General features: G+C 40.5%; 1 protein-coding gene across 3 annotated transcripts in view; it reads left to right on the top strand.

Annotated features, from left to right (window-relative positions):
• Window positions 1-14649, top strand: part of UGGT2 (UDP-glucose glycoprotein glucosyltransferase 2) — a 301272-nt gene that overhangs the window by 103496 nt on the left and 183127 nt on the right. For all 3 annotated transcript variants that reach the window (XM_073348024.1, XM_073348019.1, XM_073348032.1), the window contains exon 12: window positions 9653-9803. In XM_073348024.1, coding sequence (XP_073204125.1) covers window positions 9653-9803 — 151 coding nt within the window. The remainder of the gene's footprint in view (window positions 1-9652; window positions 9804-14649) is intronic.

Raw genomic sequence — 14649 nt, 5'->3', positions numbered from 1 at the left:
CAAGTGTATAAGATTTCATCAGGTTTCCCTAGCATCGGTCGTTCCTTCCCTAGATCACAATGACTGATTTGTGGTCTTCAATTTGCAGATACCTATTTCTACATGGCAGTACAGACAAGTCACAGGAGGTTTCAGAGATTTGTAGTAGCAGGCCAACAGTATCAGTACACAGTCTTTCCCTTTGGCCTGTGCTTGGTCCCACCAGTATTAATCAACTGCATGGTGGTGGTGGCGGCCTACTTGAGGAGAAAGGGAGTATAAGTAGTCCCATATCTGCATGATTGGTTAGTGTGATACAGATCCAAACATCAGGTTCTTCACCGAGTCTAGTTTATCATCTATCTCTTAGATTGTCTGGGATTCATGCTGCACAAAGAAAAATCCACAGTAGTCCCAACACAGAAAATCGAGTTCACTGAGTCTATGAACATGATGTTTTTTCTCCCTCAGGACAGATTTTAGATCATTTACCAATTCTCTCTCTCTCTCTCTCTCTCTCTCTCTCTAATCATACCCTACTTCTGTGGTCCAAGTATGTTTAAGGTTACTAGGCCACATGGCCTCATGTAGTTAAGTGACCCAATGTGCCCAACTGCACCTGTTCATCATTCAAGGGTGGATGAAGTCAGTCAGTTGACCAAACAGACACCCCTCAGACAAGTTGGTTCGGATTCCTCCTGTGGTCCTAAGTTCCCTAAAATGGTGGATGGATCAGAACAACATATCTGGAGATGTACCTCTTTTATCACCTCCTTCCTTCCAAGATAATCATTACCAATGTCTCTCTGATAGGGTAAGACCCTCACCTAGTGGGTTGTGACCTCCAAGCATTATGTACAGGGCATGAATTGACTTTTTGCATTGTTGTTCTCATTTATATGAAGACACTGAACTTCAAAAAGGCAGACTTCAACCATCTAAGAGAAATAGTAGGCAAGGTCCCACAGAGACGCCAATTAGGAGGAAGAGGAGTGGAAGGGGACTGGCAGTTCCTAAAAGATGTAATATTAGATGCTCAACATCATGCTGTTCCAATGCAGTAGAAAGATAAGAAGAGCCACAGGATGCCCATTTGACTGCACAGTGAGGTTTTCAGCTATCTAAAAACCAAAGAGGATACATAAAGGAAATTGAAGGAGGGGCATATCACCAAGGAAGCATACATGAGAATAGCACAAGCATGTAGGGACAAAATCAGGAAAGGCAAGGCAAGGAATTAGTTACAACTGGCTGAAATGTAAGAGACAAGAAGGGGTTTTACAAATATCTCAGACAAAGAAGAAAGATCAGGGATGGTGTGGGTCTGCTGCTCAATGGAGAAGGTGAGCTAGTAATGGAAGATAAGCAGATGGAGCTGCTCAATGCCTGCTTTGTGTCAGTCTTCACAGAAAAAAATAACATGTAACCAGATGACTAATGAAGTTATCACAGACAATAAAGAAGAAGGGATGACTTGCATGCTATCAGAATAAGTAAAGAATGAGTCAAAGATACTCTGACTAATTTGAATGAATTCAAGTCAGCAAGGCCTGATGCTGTTCACTCCAGGGTGCTGAAGGAATTAGCTGAAGAAATCTCGGAGCCACTGGCAATAATATTTGCAAACTCATGGGTGACAGGAGAGGTCCCAGAAGACTGGTGAAGGGCTAATGTAGTGCCCATCTTTTTAAAAGGGGGAAAAGGAGGAACCAGGGAACTATAGACCAGTCAACCTGGCCTCTATACCTGGGAAGCTACTAGAACAATGAATAAAGCACTCAGTTTGCAAACACCTGAAGGATGAAGTGGTGATCACTAGCAGCTAGCATGGATTTACTAAACACAAATCATGCCAAAACCAGCTTGATTTTCTTATTTGAAAAGGTAACTGGTTTGGTGGACTGGGGGAATGTGGTAGACATAATACAGCTGGACTTTATTAAGGCTTTGACACATCCCCCATGAAATTCTCATAAGTAAGCTGGAGAAATGCGAGCTCAGCAGAACTACCATTAGGTGGATACATAATTGCTTAAAATGCATACAAAGAGAAAGACGTTGGATAGGAAGGAGATCTTAAATGAGGTTCCACAGAGATTTGTTCTGGGTCAGGTGTTCATTAACATCTTTATTAATGACTTGGATGTAGGTCTAGAGAGCATACTGATCAAATTTGCAGATGACACAAAGCTGGGGGGTTGCAAACACTTTGGAGGTTAGAGTTAACATTCAAAGATACCTTGATAAACTGGAGAACTGGACTATAAACAACAAAATGAAATTCAACAAAGACAAATGTAAGGTGCTACACTTAGGAAGAAAAACCAAATGGACAAATACAGAATGGGGGATAACTGGCTTGGAAGCAGCATTTCTGAGAGGGATCCAGGAGTTGTAGTGAATCACAACCTCAACAGGAGTCGCTTTTCTTGCAACAGCATCATATTGACAAGTGCAGTTTTGGGTTGCATTAACAGGGGCATAGCATGCAAGTCATGGGAGGTGGCAGTGCCATTTTACTCGGCACTGGTTAGGCCTCAGCTGGAGTACTGTGTCCATTTTTGGTCACCACTGCATAGAAGGGATGTAGAGAAGCTGGAAAGGATCCAGAGGCAAGTGATAAAGATGATCAAAGGATTGGAATGCAAGCCATATGAGCAAAGGCTGAAGGCATTGGGTATGTTTTGTTTGGAAAAGAGGAAATTAAGGGGGGGACATGATAGCAGTGTTCAAATACTTGAAAGGCTGCCATAAAAAAGATGGGCGGAAATTTGTTCCCTCTTGCCACAGAGGACAGGACAACAGGCAATGGGTTCAAATTACAGCATAGCAGATTTAGAGTAAATCTCAGGAAAAACTTTCTAACTGTAATAGCAGTAGTACAGTGGAACAAACTGCCTAGGGAAGTAATGGAATCTCCTTCACTGGAGATTTTCAAAAAGAGTCTGGATAGCTGTCTGTCTTGGATGGTTTAGACACAACCAATCCAGTAGTTTTCAACCTTTTTTCATTTGCAGCCCCCTAAAAAATTTCAAATGGAGATGTGGACCCCTTTGGAAATCTTAGACATAGTCCGTGGATCCCAGGGGTCTGCAGACCACAGGTTGAAAACCACTGTTCTATGGTAGCAAAAAATGTTCACGGATCTCTTAGACATAGTTTGCGGACCCACAGGTTGGAAACTTCTGTACTAGTTGACCCTGGTGGTCTTTCTAACCCTATGATTCTGTGGTTCTGTGCTTTTCTCCCTCAGATCACAGTTGGGCTTATCGGTCCAGTTATTGATTGACAATACAACCTCCATTTATTACCTAAATAGACAGGGAGGGGCATGCTCCAATCGGTTTTGTCAGAAGCCATGAATCTTTGGGATTTTTGCATCAAGGAAGGCATTGCTTCTATTGCCGCTCACTTAACTGAGTCTGAGAATCAGTTGGCTGATCTCAGCAGGAGGTTCTCTCAGAATCACAAATGGTCCCTCAAGAACATCATGCTTCCGACTCTGGGGTATTGAGTCAGTCACCAGTTTGCAATGAAAGACAAGAAATGCTGTCAGTTTTGTTGCTGAATAGATCACAGTTCAGGTTCGCTGACCAACACCTTTCTTCTGAGATGAGAACTGAGTCTCATGTATGCCTTAACCCCCTAGTCCTTGCCCCACAACTGATCCTCAAATTGAAACAAGAGCACACCAAATTAATTCTTATCGTGCCAGTTTAGTTGAGATAGTGCTGGTTCTCTGATCTTCAGGTTCTTGACTCACCCTTCAGAGTCTCCATCTCTTCTTTCAGACCTTCTGTCCCAGCAACATGAACGGGAGCTGCATCTGGAACCCAACAGTCTGCAACTCATGGCTTGGCTGTTGATTGATTAAATCAAGTTGAGAAGGACTGCTCAGTGGCAGTTCAGGAAATATTGCTTAATATGAGAAATCAGTTCACTAAATCCACTTATTTGGCTAAGTGGAAACATTTTCAGTCTGGCCCACTCTTCAGGGAATACATCCAGCAGAAGCTAAGATTCAGAACATTTTAGAGCACCTGTGCCTTCTCAAATCCTTGGGTCTTTCTCTAAGTTCCCTGAGAGTCTAATTAGCAGTGATCTCAGCTATCCAGCCATCGAGAGAGCTTTTTTTCCAACTTCATGGTCATAGATTTTTAAAAGGGATTGTCTGGCTTTTTCCTCCTGTTAAAGGTACAGTAGCACTTTGGGACCTTAACATTATATTAGCTGCATTGATGGAGTCCTCCATCTGAGTTTTTGGCCACCTATTCTTGGCCCCATCTGTGTCAGAAGATATCCATTCTCATTAGCATTACATCAGGCGGAAGAGTGGGTGAGCATCAAACTGTGAAAGCAGGACCGCAATATATGCTGTTTGAGACCACATCCTAAATTTCTGACTATGGTAGTATTGGCTTTTCGTTTGAACAGGACAATAAACGTACATGTTTTTCAGCAAAGGAACACTCAAATAGGGATGCAGAGCTTTGGTACTTTGGACGTAAGGCAAGCACTGGCATTCTAAATGGACAGGACCAAACCTTTCAGGCTGGCTTCTTGGCTCTGTTTTATATGCTGACAGAACGAGAGGTCAAGCAGCACAGACAAATGCCATATGGATTACTTCCTGACACACAACAGCATACGGAGTAGTGAACACCCTTCCTCCAAAAACACTGTTAGCCCATTCAACAGCAGCTCAAGCTTCTTCAATAATTTTCTAAGGGACCTCCCCATACTGGACATTTATAGGGCTTCTACTTGGTCCTCCAGGCTTACATTCACTCATCATTATGCCATCAGAACTGCTTCAAGATCTAATGCAAATTTGGGGGCACAATAGTGCAGTCACTATTTAAATAGACTCCTAATGGTACTGCTTGTGAGTCACCTGTGCAACTTCTCGAAGGAGAAAAACGATTGCTTACCTATATTGTAACTGTTGTTCTTCCAGATGTGGTTTCACACGTCTATTCCATGACCCACCTTCTATCCCCTCTGCATCAGAGACTTGAGTCAATGTATTCCAGTGTGAAGATACTGAGGGGAGTTGGGGTAGCGCTGCCCTTATATAGTTTCAGGAGGGACTATGATAGGTACTGCTGGAGAAAACCCTCCAGCTCCTGTGCACTGGGCATACACATAACTGACTGGATCACATCTCGAACAATAGTTACAATACAAGTAAGTAACTGTTCTTTATTGTGAGTAGTACCTTACGTGAAAAAAAAATCAGTCTTCATGTTTGAGTTCCTCCATATTTTTTAAACTAACAAAATCATCCAAAGCACAGATGGTGATGGGGGACTTCAGCTACTCAGACATCTTTTGGGAAGATAGCACAGCAAGGCACAGATTATCCAACAAGTTCTTGGAATGTATTGGAGGCAATTTTTTAATTCAGAATGTGGAGAAAGCTACTAGGGGAGAGGCTATTCTAGATTTGATTTTGAGAAATAGGGAGGAACTGGTTGAGAATTTGAAAGTGGAAGGCAGCCTGGGTGAAAGTGATCATGAAGTTATAGAGTTCATGATTCTAAGAAATGGTAGGAGGGAGAACAGCAAAATAAAGACAATGGATTTCAAGAAGGCAGACTTTAGCAAACTCAAGGAGTTGATAGGTAAGATCCCATGGGAAGCAAGTCTAAGGGGAAAAACAATTGAAGACAGTTGGCAGTTTTTCAAAGCGACATTATTAAGGGGACAAGAGCAAATTTTTCCACTGCTTAGGAAAGATAGGAAGTATGAGAAGAGACCACCCTGGCTTAATCAGGAGATCTTCAATGATCTAAAAATAAAAAAGAGTCTTACAAAAAGTGGAAACTAGGTCAAATTACAAAGGATGAATAAACAACTAATAAACAACTAACACAAGTATGTAGGGACAAAATTAGAAAGGCCAAGGCACAAAACACGATCAAACTAGCTAGAGCCATAAAGGATAGCAAAAAACATTCTACAAATACATTAGAAGCAAGAGGAAGACCAAGGACAGAGTAGGCCCATTACTCAATGAGGGGTGGAAAATAAAAACAGAAAATGTGGAAATGGCAGAGGTGGTTAATGACTTCGTTGTTTCGGTTTTCACCAAGACTGGTGGTGGTGTTTGGATGTCTAACGTAGTGAATACCAGCGAAAATGAGGCAGGATCAGAAGAGGCTAAAATAGGGAAAGAAGAAGTTAAAAATTACTTAGACAAGTTAGATGTCTTCAAGTCACCAGGGCCTGATGAAATGCATCCTAGAATACCCAAGGAGCTGACTGAGGAGATACCTGAGCCATTAGCGATTATCTTTGAAAAGTCATGGAAGACTGGGGAGATTTCAGAAGACTGGAAAAGGGCAAATATAGCACCAATCTGTAAAAAGGGAAGTAAGGACAACCCGGGGAATTACGGACCAGTCAGCTTAACTTCTGTTCCTGGAAAGATAATGAAGCAAATAATTAAGCAATCAATTTGCAAACATCTAGAAGGTATTACTAAGGTGATAAGTGACAGTTAGCATGAATTAGTCAAAAATAAATAGTGTCAAACCAACCTGATAGCTTTCTTAGACAGGGAAACAAGCCTTGTGGGTAGGGGGGAAATGGTAGATGTGGTATATCTTGACTTTAATAAAGCTTTTGATACTGTCTCGCATGACCTTCTCATAAACAAACTAGGGAAATGCAACCTAGATGGAGCTACTATAAAGTGGGTGAAAAACTGGTTGGAAAACCATTCCCAGAGCATAGTTATCAGTGGTTCACAGTCATGCTGGAAGGACATAACAAGAGGCGTCCCACAGGGATCAGTTCTGGGTCCGGTTCTGTTCAATATCTTCATCAATGGTTTAGATAATGGAATAGAGTACACTTACAAAGTTTGCGGACGGTACCAAACTGGGAGGGGTTGCAAGTGCTTTGGAGGATAGGATTTTAATTCAAAATGATCTGGACAAACTGGAGAAATGGTCTGAAGTAAATAGGATAAAATTCAATAAGGACAAATGCGAAGTACTCCACTTAGGAAGGAAGTCAGTTGCACACATACAAAATGGGAAATGACTGCCTAGGAAGGAGTACTGTGGAACGGGATCTGGGTGTCATAATCGACCACAAGCTATATATGAATCAGCAATGTAACCCTGTTCCAAAAAAAGCGAACATCATTCTGGGGTGTACTAGCAGAAGTTTTGTAAGCAAGACATGAGAAGTAATTCTTCCGCTCTACTCTGCGGTGATTAGGCCTCAGCTGAAGTATTGTGTCCAGTTCTAGGTGCCACATTTCGGGAAGGATGTGGACAAGTTGGAGAGAATCCAGAGAAGAGTGACAAAATTGATTAAACGTCTAGAAAACGTGACCTGTGAGGGAGAATTGAAAAAATTGAGTTTGTTTCCTCTGGAAAGGAGAAAACTGAGGGGGGACATAACAGTTTTCAAGTTTGTAAAAGGTTGTCACGAGGAGAAGGGAGAAAAATTGTTTTTCTTAGGCTCTGAGGATAGGACAAGAAGCAATGGGCTTAAATTGCATCAAGGGAGGTTTAGACATTAGGAAAAACTTCCTAACCATCAGGGTGGTTAAGCACTGGAATAAATTGCCTAGGGAGGTTTTGGAATCTCCATCACTGGAGATTTTTAAGAGCAGGTTTAGACAAACACCTGTCAGGGATGGTCTAGATCAGAGGTGGGCAAGCTACAGCCCGCAGGACTGTCCTGCCCAGACCCTGAGCTCCTGGCTGGGGAGGCGAGCTCCTGGCCAGGGAGGCTAGCCCCCGGCCCCACCCCTGCTGTTCCCCCTCCCCTGCAGCCTCAGCGCACCGTGCTACCAGCGCGGAAGGGGGCTGCACTGCAGGGGCAGGGGAGAGCAGGAAGGGAGGCTCACCTGCAGCCTCTTGGGAGCAGGTGGACAGTGCGGGTGGCAGGAATGTAGGCGGAGGACTCAGGAGGAGCACCGGGCGTTCACACAGCCTGCCGGAGAGAAGTGGCGCTTTCAAGGGGAAACCGCCACTTCTCTCCTGCTACACGGCTGCCCCTGGTCCTCCTGAGTCCTCTGCCCATGTTCGCTGGGTCTCATTCTGAAAGGGGCTTTAGAGGGGGTTTGGATCGGGGGTGCGGTCCCGGGGGGCCTATCTGGGGTGTGTGTGGATAGGGGTCGGGGCAGTCAAGGAGCAGGGGGGATTGGATAGGGGGCGGTGTCCCAGGAGGGGGCGGTTAGGGGACAAGGAGTAGGGGGAGTTGAATGGGTTGGGAGCTCTGAGGGGGTCAGTCAGGGGGCGGGAAGTGGGAGGGCGGATAGGGTTAGATTTTGGAGAGGCACAGTTTTCCCTACATGGCCCTCCATACAGTTTTGGAACCCCGATGTGGCCCTCAAGCCAAAAAGTTTGCCCACCCCTTGTCTAGATAATACTTAGTCCTGCAATGAGTGCAGGAGACTGGACTAGATGCCCTTTCGAGGTACCTACCAGTTCTATGATTCTGTGATTCTATGTCTTCGTACAGGACCATCATCCACTAATTTAATTCAATATATGATCTTTTTGAAGCGGTCTTCCTTCAAGAGTCTAATGCTACAAAAAAGCTGTTGCTACTTTTTTTAGAAGTAGATTTGAAATTGATTAATCTCATACTGAAATATGAAAATCCAGAATGGCTCTTCTTTTATTTTGTCTTGGGTAATTTCTCTTTGATATTCAGAGATAGAATTTACCTCATTAATGCAAAGTACTATGTAACTTGTATATTGCACGTTAAGACTTTTTTAGTCTTATATTTATAGTCAATGAAAGGAATCAACATGGCTTTTTCAAGTGTGCCTTTGGCTTACCGGTTCAGGAATGATGGTGGACATATGATTGCTCAGGCTAGTTGTTTGTCAAGGTGCCATGGCTTTTCAGAGATTCTGCAGTGTTTTTGATTTTTTTAAAAAAAGTAGTGGTTACTTAGTTGTCCTGTATTGAGCTCCTTCAGCTTTCTTGTATTTAAAAAAGCCCTTTACCTTATGGTAACAAAAATAATTTTCTAAATCTGATCCAAGTATATAAGTGATGCTGTACTATCATCCTTAATCCAGTCAGCAAAGACTCTGTCTCTTTCAGAATACTCCTTTTGTTTATATAAAAAGATGTTTGCAAATTACATGATCACTCTAAAATCATATAATTTAGTATATAGCTTTTTTTTCAAAATAGGCCTTGTATAATTATTAAAAACATTGTATCATTATTCAATGTGATTTATGCATTTTTCCTAGTTCAATAAATGTACTGTGTGTTTACTACTTTCTTTAAAATAGAAAAACCTTAATATATTTGGGAAAAAGTTTGCTGTACCTTATTTTTCAGATAAACTGGGATTTTTGGATTTTGTGATTGACAAAGCTTTGACTTCTCCGTTTATTTCCTGTGAGAAACAGTTTGCCTTAGCCATTGCTGTGCTGCAGAAAAATGTATAAACATAGTTACAACAGTGTTTTAATGCCTTTTGAAAAGGGGTTTAAAATAATAGCTGTTTATTTTTTTAATCTAGTTTCAAGCTTTTGATTGCAGAAGGAAGGCATTTTGGAACATTTTTAATACTAAAAGTATTTAATACTAAAATACTAAATACTACACACTTTTGGAATATGTTTTCCTGTATATGTCATTATAAATACTTATATGTATAACTTGTATTCTGTTTTAATACGAAGTATTTTGGAAACTCTTAAACTGGAAGGAAAAGTGCTTCATGGGCTTCATGACCTTGGAATCAAAGAGGAGGCCTTCAGCAAATTTATGAGATTACAGATCCATCCTGTGGATGACAGTTGTGCATTAGATATTCGTCATTCTTCGATAATAGTGAGTAACCAAATAACTACTTAGAATGTAGAATTTGCTATTTTGTATTTTTGAGTTATATGTCTTTTTCTTACATATTTTCTGTTGTCGGCAATTGCATTGGAATTACTAGTCAAAAACATTAAACATCAGTAAACAATGGAAAAAATTTCAGGGTAAGGGACGATGTCTGTCTATATAGCATAGACACGTACATGTTACCTCAGGATGGGATGCAGAGACAAAATTTCTAGGCACCGTTAATGTCTGCTTCTTCGAGCAGCTAGTTCTGGAACTCACAAGAGGAGACACAAGTCTTGATTTAGTACTAATTGGTACACAGGATCGGGTCCAAGAGGTGAACCACTTGGTAATAGAGATCATAATGTAATTAAATTTAACAACCTTCTCGGGGGAGGGGGGGGATATCAAAGAAACCCACCATAGTATCATTTAACTTCAAAAAGGGGAACTACACGAAATGAGGAGGCTAATTAAATGGAAATTAAAAAGCCAAAATAGTGAAATACCTTCAAGCTGCATCGGAACATTTTAAAAACACCATAATAGAGGCTCAAACTGTATGTTTACCCAAAAATTAAAAAACAAAAGCACAAAAACAGTAACTGGACCCCCAAAATAATGCACCCATGGCTAAACAACAGAGTGAAAGAGATGGTGAGAGACAAAAAGACATCTTTTAAAAATTGGAAGTCAAATCCTACTGAGGAAAATAGAAAGGAATATAAATTCTGGCAAGTCAAGTGTAAAAGTACTATTAGACAGGCCAAAAAAGAATTTGAAGAGCAACTACCAAAAGGTACAAAAACAAACAGCATTTTTTTTTCAGTACATCAGAAGCAGGAAGCCTGCAAAACAATCAGTGGGACCATGGGACAATGGAGATGCTAAAGGAGCACGGATAAGATAAGGCCATTCCGGAGAAGCTAAACGAATTATTTGCATCAGCCTTCACTGCAGAGGATGTGAGGAAGATTCCCACACCTGTGCTAGTCTTTTTAGTTGATAAATCTGAGGAACTGTCTCAGTTTCAGGTGTCAATAGAGGAGGTTTTGAAACAAATGGATAAATTAAACAATAATAAGTCACCCAGGATCAGATGGTATTCACTCTAGAGTTTTGAAGGAACTCAAATATGAAAATGCATAATTACTAACTGCGGTATGTCACTTATTGCTTCAATCAGCCTCTGTTCCAGATGACTGAAGGATAGCTAATTTAATGTCAATTTTAAAAAAAAAAGGTTCCAAAGGCAATCTTGGCAATTATAGCTCAGTTAGCCTATCTTCAGTAGCAGACAAATTGTTTGAAACTATTTTCTGTAAAGAACAGAACTGTCAGACATATAGATGAAATCGATTTGTTGGGGAAGAGTCAACATGGTTTTTGTAAAGGAAAATCATGCCTCACCAATCCATTAGAATTCTTTGAGGAGGGGGTCAACAGACACGTGGACAAGAGTGATCCAGTGGATATAGTGTACCCGGACTTTCAGAAAGCCTTTGACACGGTTCGTCACCAAAGGCTCTTAAGCAACGTAAGGAGTCATAGGATAAGTGGGAGGGTCCTCTCATGGATCAGTAACTGGTTAAAAGTTAGGAAACAAAGGGTAGGAATAAATGGTCCATTTTCACAGTGAAGAGGGGTAAACAGCAGGATCCCCTAAGGATTTGTACTTGTACTTGTACTGTTCAACATATTCATAAATGATCTGGAAAAAGGGGTAATCAGGAAGTGGCAAAGTGTGCAGATGATACAAAATTACTCAAGATAGTTAAGTCAAAAGTTGACTGCAAAGAGTTACAGAGGGATTTCTCAAAACTGGGAGACTGGGCAACAAAATGGCAGACGAAATGCAGTGTTGATAAATGCAGAGTAATGCACATTGGAAAATATCATCCCAACTATACATATAAAATGATGGGTCTAAATTAGCTGTTACCACTCAAGAAAGAGATCTTAGAATAATCATGGATAGTTGTCTGAAAACATCTGCTCAATATGCAGCGTGGTCTAAAAGCCAACAAAATGTTACATCACCCAATGAAATTAAAAGGCAGTAGGTTTAAGACAAACATAAGTAAGTACTTCTTCACACAACACTCAGTTAACCTGTGTATCTGTTGCCAGAGGATGTTGTAAATGCTAAAAGTATAACTAGGTTCAAAAAAGAAAAGATCATGGAGGTAAGTCCATCAATGGCTACTAGCCAAAATTTCAGGTATGTAAACCCATGCTCTGGGTGTCCTAACCCTCTGACAGCCAGAAGGTTGGACTGGATGACAAGGGATGGAACACTCAATAAATTGCCCTGTTCTGTTAATTCCCTCTGAAGCATCTGGCACTGGCCTCTGTCAGAAGACAGGATACTGGACTGGTTGGGTCATTAATTTAACCCAGTATAACCATTCTTACATTCTTATGTTCATAACATGGATAACATTTTACCATATATTATGAATATTTTCCTATATCCTATTGAAAACTTCAAATTCTGAGGATGTTTAAAAGAAAAGAGGAAGTGTTAAATATCTACTTTTACTATAACTACACTGTTGAACAATAATATCTGCACTCAAAGGACCTTTCATCTGACTATATGAGCTTTGTATTAAACATGAATTTAGCCTCATAGTACCTTTCTGTGGTAAATGACTGTGAAACCCATTTTACAGATGAAAGAACTGAGCCACAGAGATTAATTGTCTGTCTATAGTTACTCAATAACTCAGTGACAGTCAGGAATAGGAACCAGAAATTTTGACTCCCAGGCCCCTGTTCTACCCACTAAACACTCTCCCTCTTTTTAGCTCTGTTATACAACTTGATACAATTTTCATTAGAAGCCTTGTGTATACATGGAAAAAGTAGTACAAATATTAATTATTCCTCATCTGAAGGCACCATATTTCATTCTTTAATTTATTAACTGTACACAGGTTTCCATGAAAAACAATTAAAGAACAGTCTGCAATGACAAATGATGTGTGTCCTTTAATTGAGGAAAAAACTGAAAAGAAAAAAGAATGCCAAATGGCCTCTTTATTGAAAACTAATGATAATTGAACAAATTTTAGTTGTTTATTGTGATATATATTCTCATCAGTCTAGTAGGTTCAGTCCAGACCAATGAGGGACTGTGTTGCCGCCTGCCCTGTAACCTTGGGTGCCTCACAATGCTTTGCTTGTGTAGCTTCCAACCTTGGCTGCTCACAGCCTGCATGCAGGTCACACCCTGAGTGTCTGTGTACTAGACAACTCTCGTTCAGGAGCTCTTACTCCAGAAGCCCATCTGCATCCCCACACTCTCATTCTGGCTTCCATCAGCCTTGGTTACTACTTTCAGGGTGATCTGAACACATTCTCAGTCCCAGATTTTCCCAAAACCACAGGGACTGTAATATCCAGCCCTCTCCTGAACAATTCAGAGAGATAATATGATTCATTAGTTCCTTTAAAGATACAGAACACATCACCGCTTATTAACTTAAGTAGGGGTAAATACACCCTTCCCTTTAAACACAGCACTGAGTTGGTTTGTGGTAATAGTTAATAATTTTATTAACAAAATATACATAGGATCAAATATAAGGAATAAAAATAGAAAGTTACAAGTAAAACAAAACAAAAAAATATGCTTCTAAAGGTCTGAAACTTAATCTAGCAAGATACAGGCTTTGTTCAGTATGGTTTCTCTCCCCAGTCACTTTTGTTCCCAGCCATAGCTGATTTTCTCCTTAGTCAGGATCTTCCACAAAAATACAAGATGCTGGCTTCCCTTGTCATCTGAGGTAAAAAATCTTTACCTAAGGAGGTTGGTCACCTATATTCCGTTCTAGAGACTTCAGTCCCCCTCTTGATTGAAGGACCCATCTTTGTCAGCTTGCAAGAACTCTAGCTTTTTAAGTCCAGTGATGGATGTCAAAGATGGCTTCTCTCCTTGCTTATATCTCCCAAAGTTCAATGAACTTGTTTCAAGAGGCAGGATTACCTCATGTTCTTCCCTTTCTGTAGGCTTCCCATCCCGCTGTTTGATTTCTATGTAAATAGGGCTTCCCTTGTTTGATTTCATCATGCTTAATTTACACAGGAGACAGGTAGATAGCTGTGACATACCCTCCTGTCTGGGCAGACTGTACCTTATGTCAATGAATATCCATGATTCCTTACAAAGTGTTAATACATACATTTCACAGTGATATTAATCACCAATGTGTCATTACCTTCAGAAAAGACCTCACTCTATTCACACTTACAATACAGTATATTGTATATAACCATTAGATTCAGTTGCTTATCGCTTGAAGATCACCCCTCTGTTATATAGACCAGTCAACCTTTTAAACAGATTCTTCTGAAGTAAAGTTTATTCTAGCAGTGCAGAAGGCAACATGGAGTCTGCTGGAGAAAGAGGCTCTGTGCTTTTTTTTTTCTCCCACTTGTGTTTGCCTAAATGCAAATTGTTTTGTTCCCTGCCATCTCTTCCACCTAATGTCTTGATGAACTTGTATACTATTTACATGTAAATTGAGGTAAACACACTTTCCTTTGTTGAGAATATACCTGGTCCGCGCACACTTTAGTTATAATTGCAGTATATATTCATAACTCTAAATAACCATCACGTGTATACATCACACAAGAAAACTAATGATCAATGAGTTATTAGTTTTCAAATAATACCTCATAAGGCATATTTTGTATAAAGATTATATGTGGGATGTGAATGCGGGGGTGCTTAGTATCACAATTTATATACTTGCATGGGTGATAGAATATTTGTTTTACCTGTTTGATATAACTTTTCTGCTCTGAGAGAATTGAAATTGACTTTATAACTGCAGCA

Source organism: Lepidochelys kempii, chromosome 1, assembly GCF_965140265.1.
Source record: "Lepidochelys kempii isolate rLepKem1 chromosome 1, rLepKem1.hap2, whole genome shotgun sequence".
In the NCBI taxonomy this organism is placed as follows: domain Eukaryota; kingdom Metazoa; phylum Chordata; order Testudines; family Cheloniidae; genus Lepidochelys; species Lepidochelys kempii.
The sequence above is the reverse complement of the archived record's forward strand: the minus strand, read 5'-3'. Positions and strand labels throughout refer to the sequence as shown.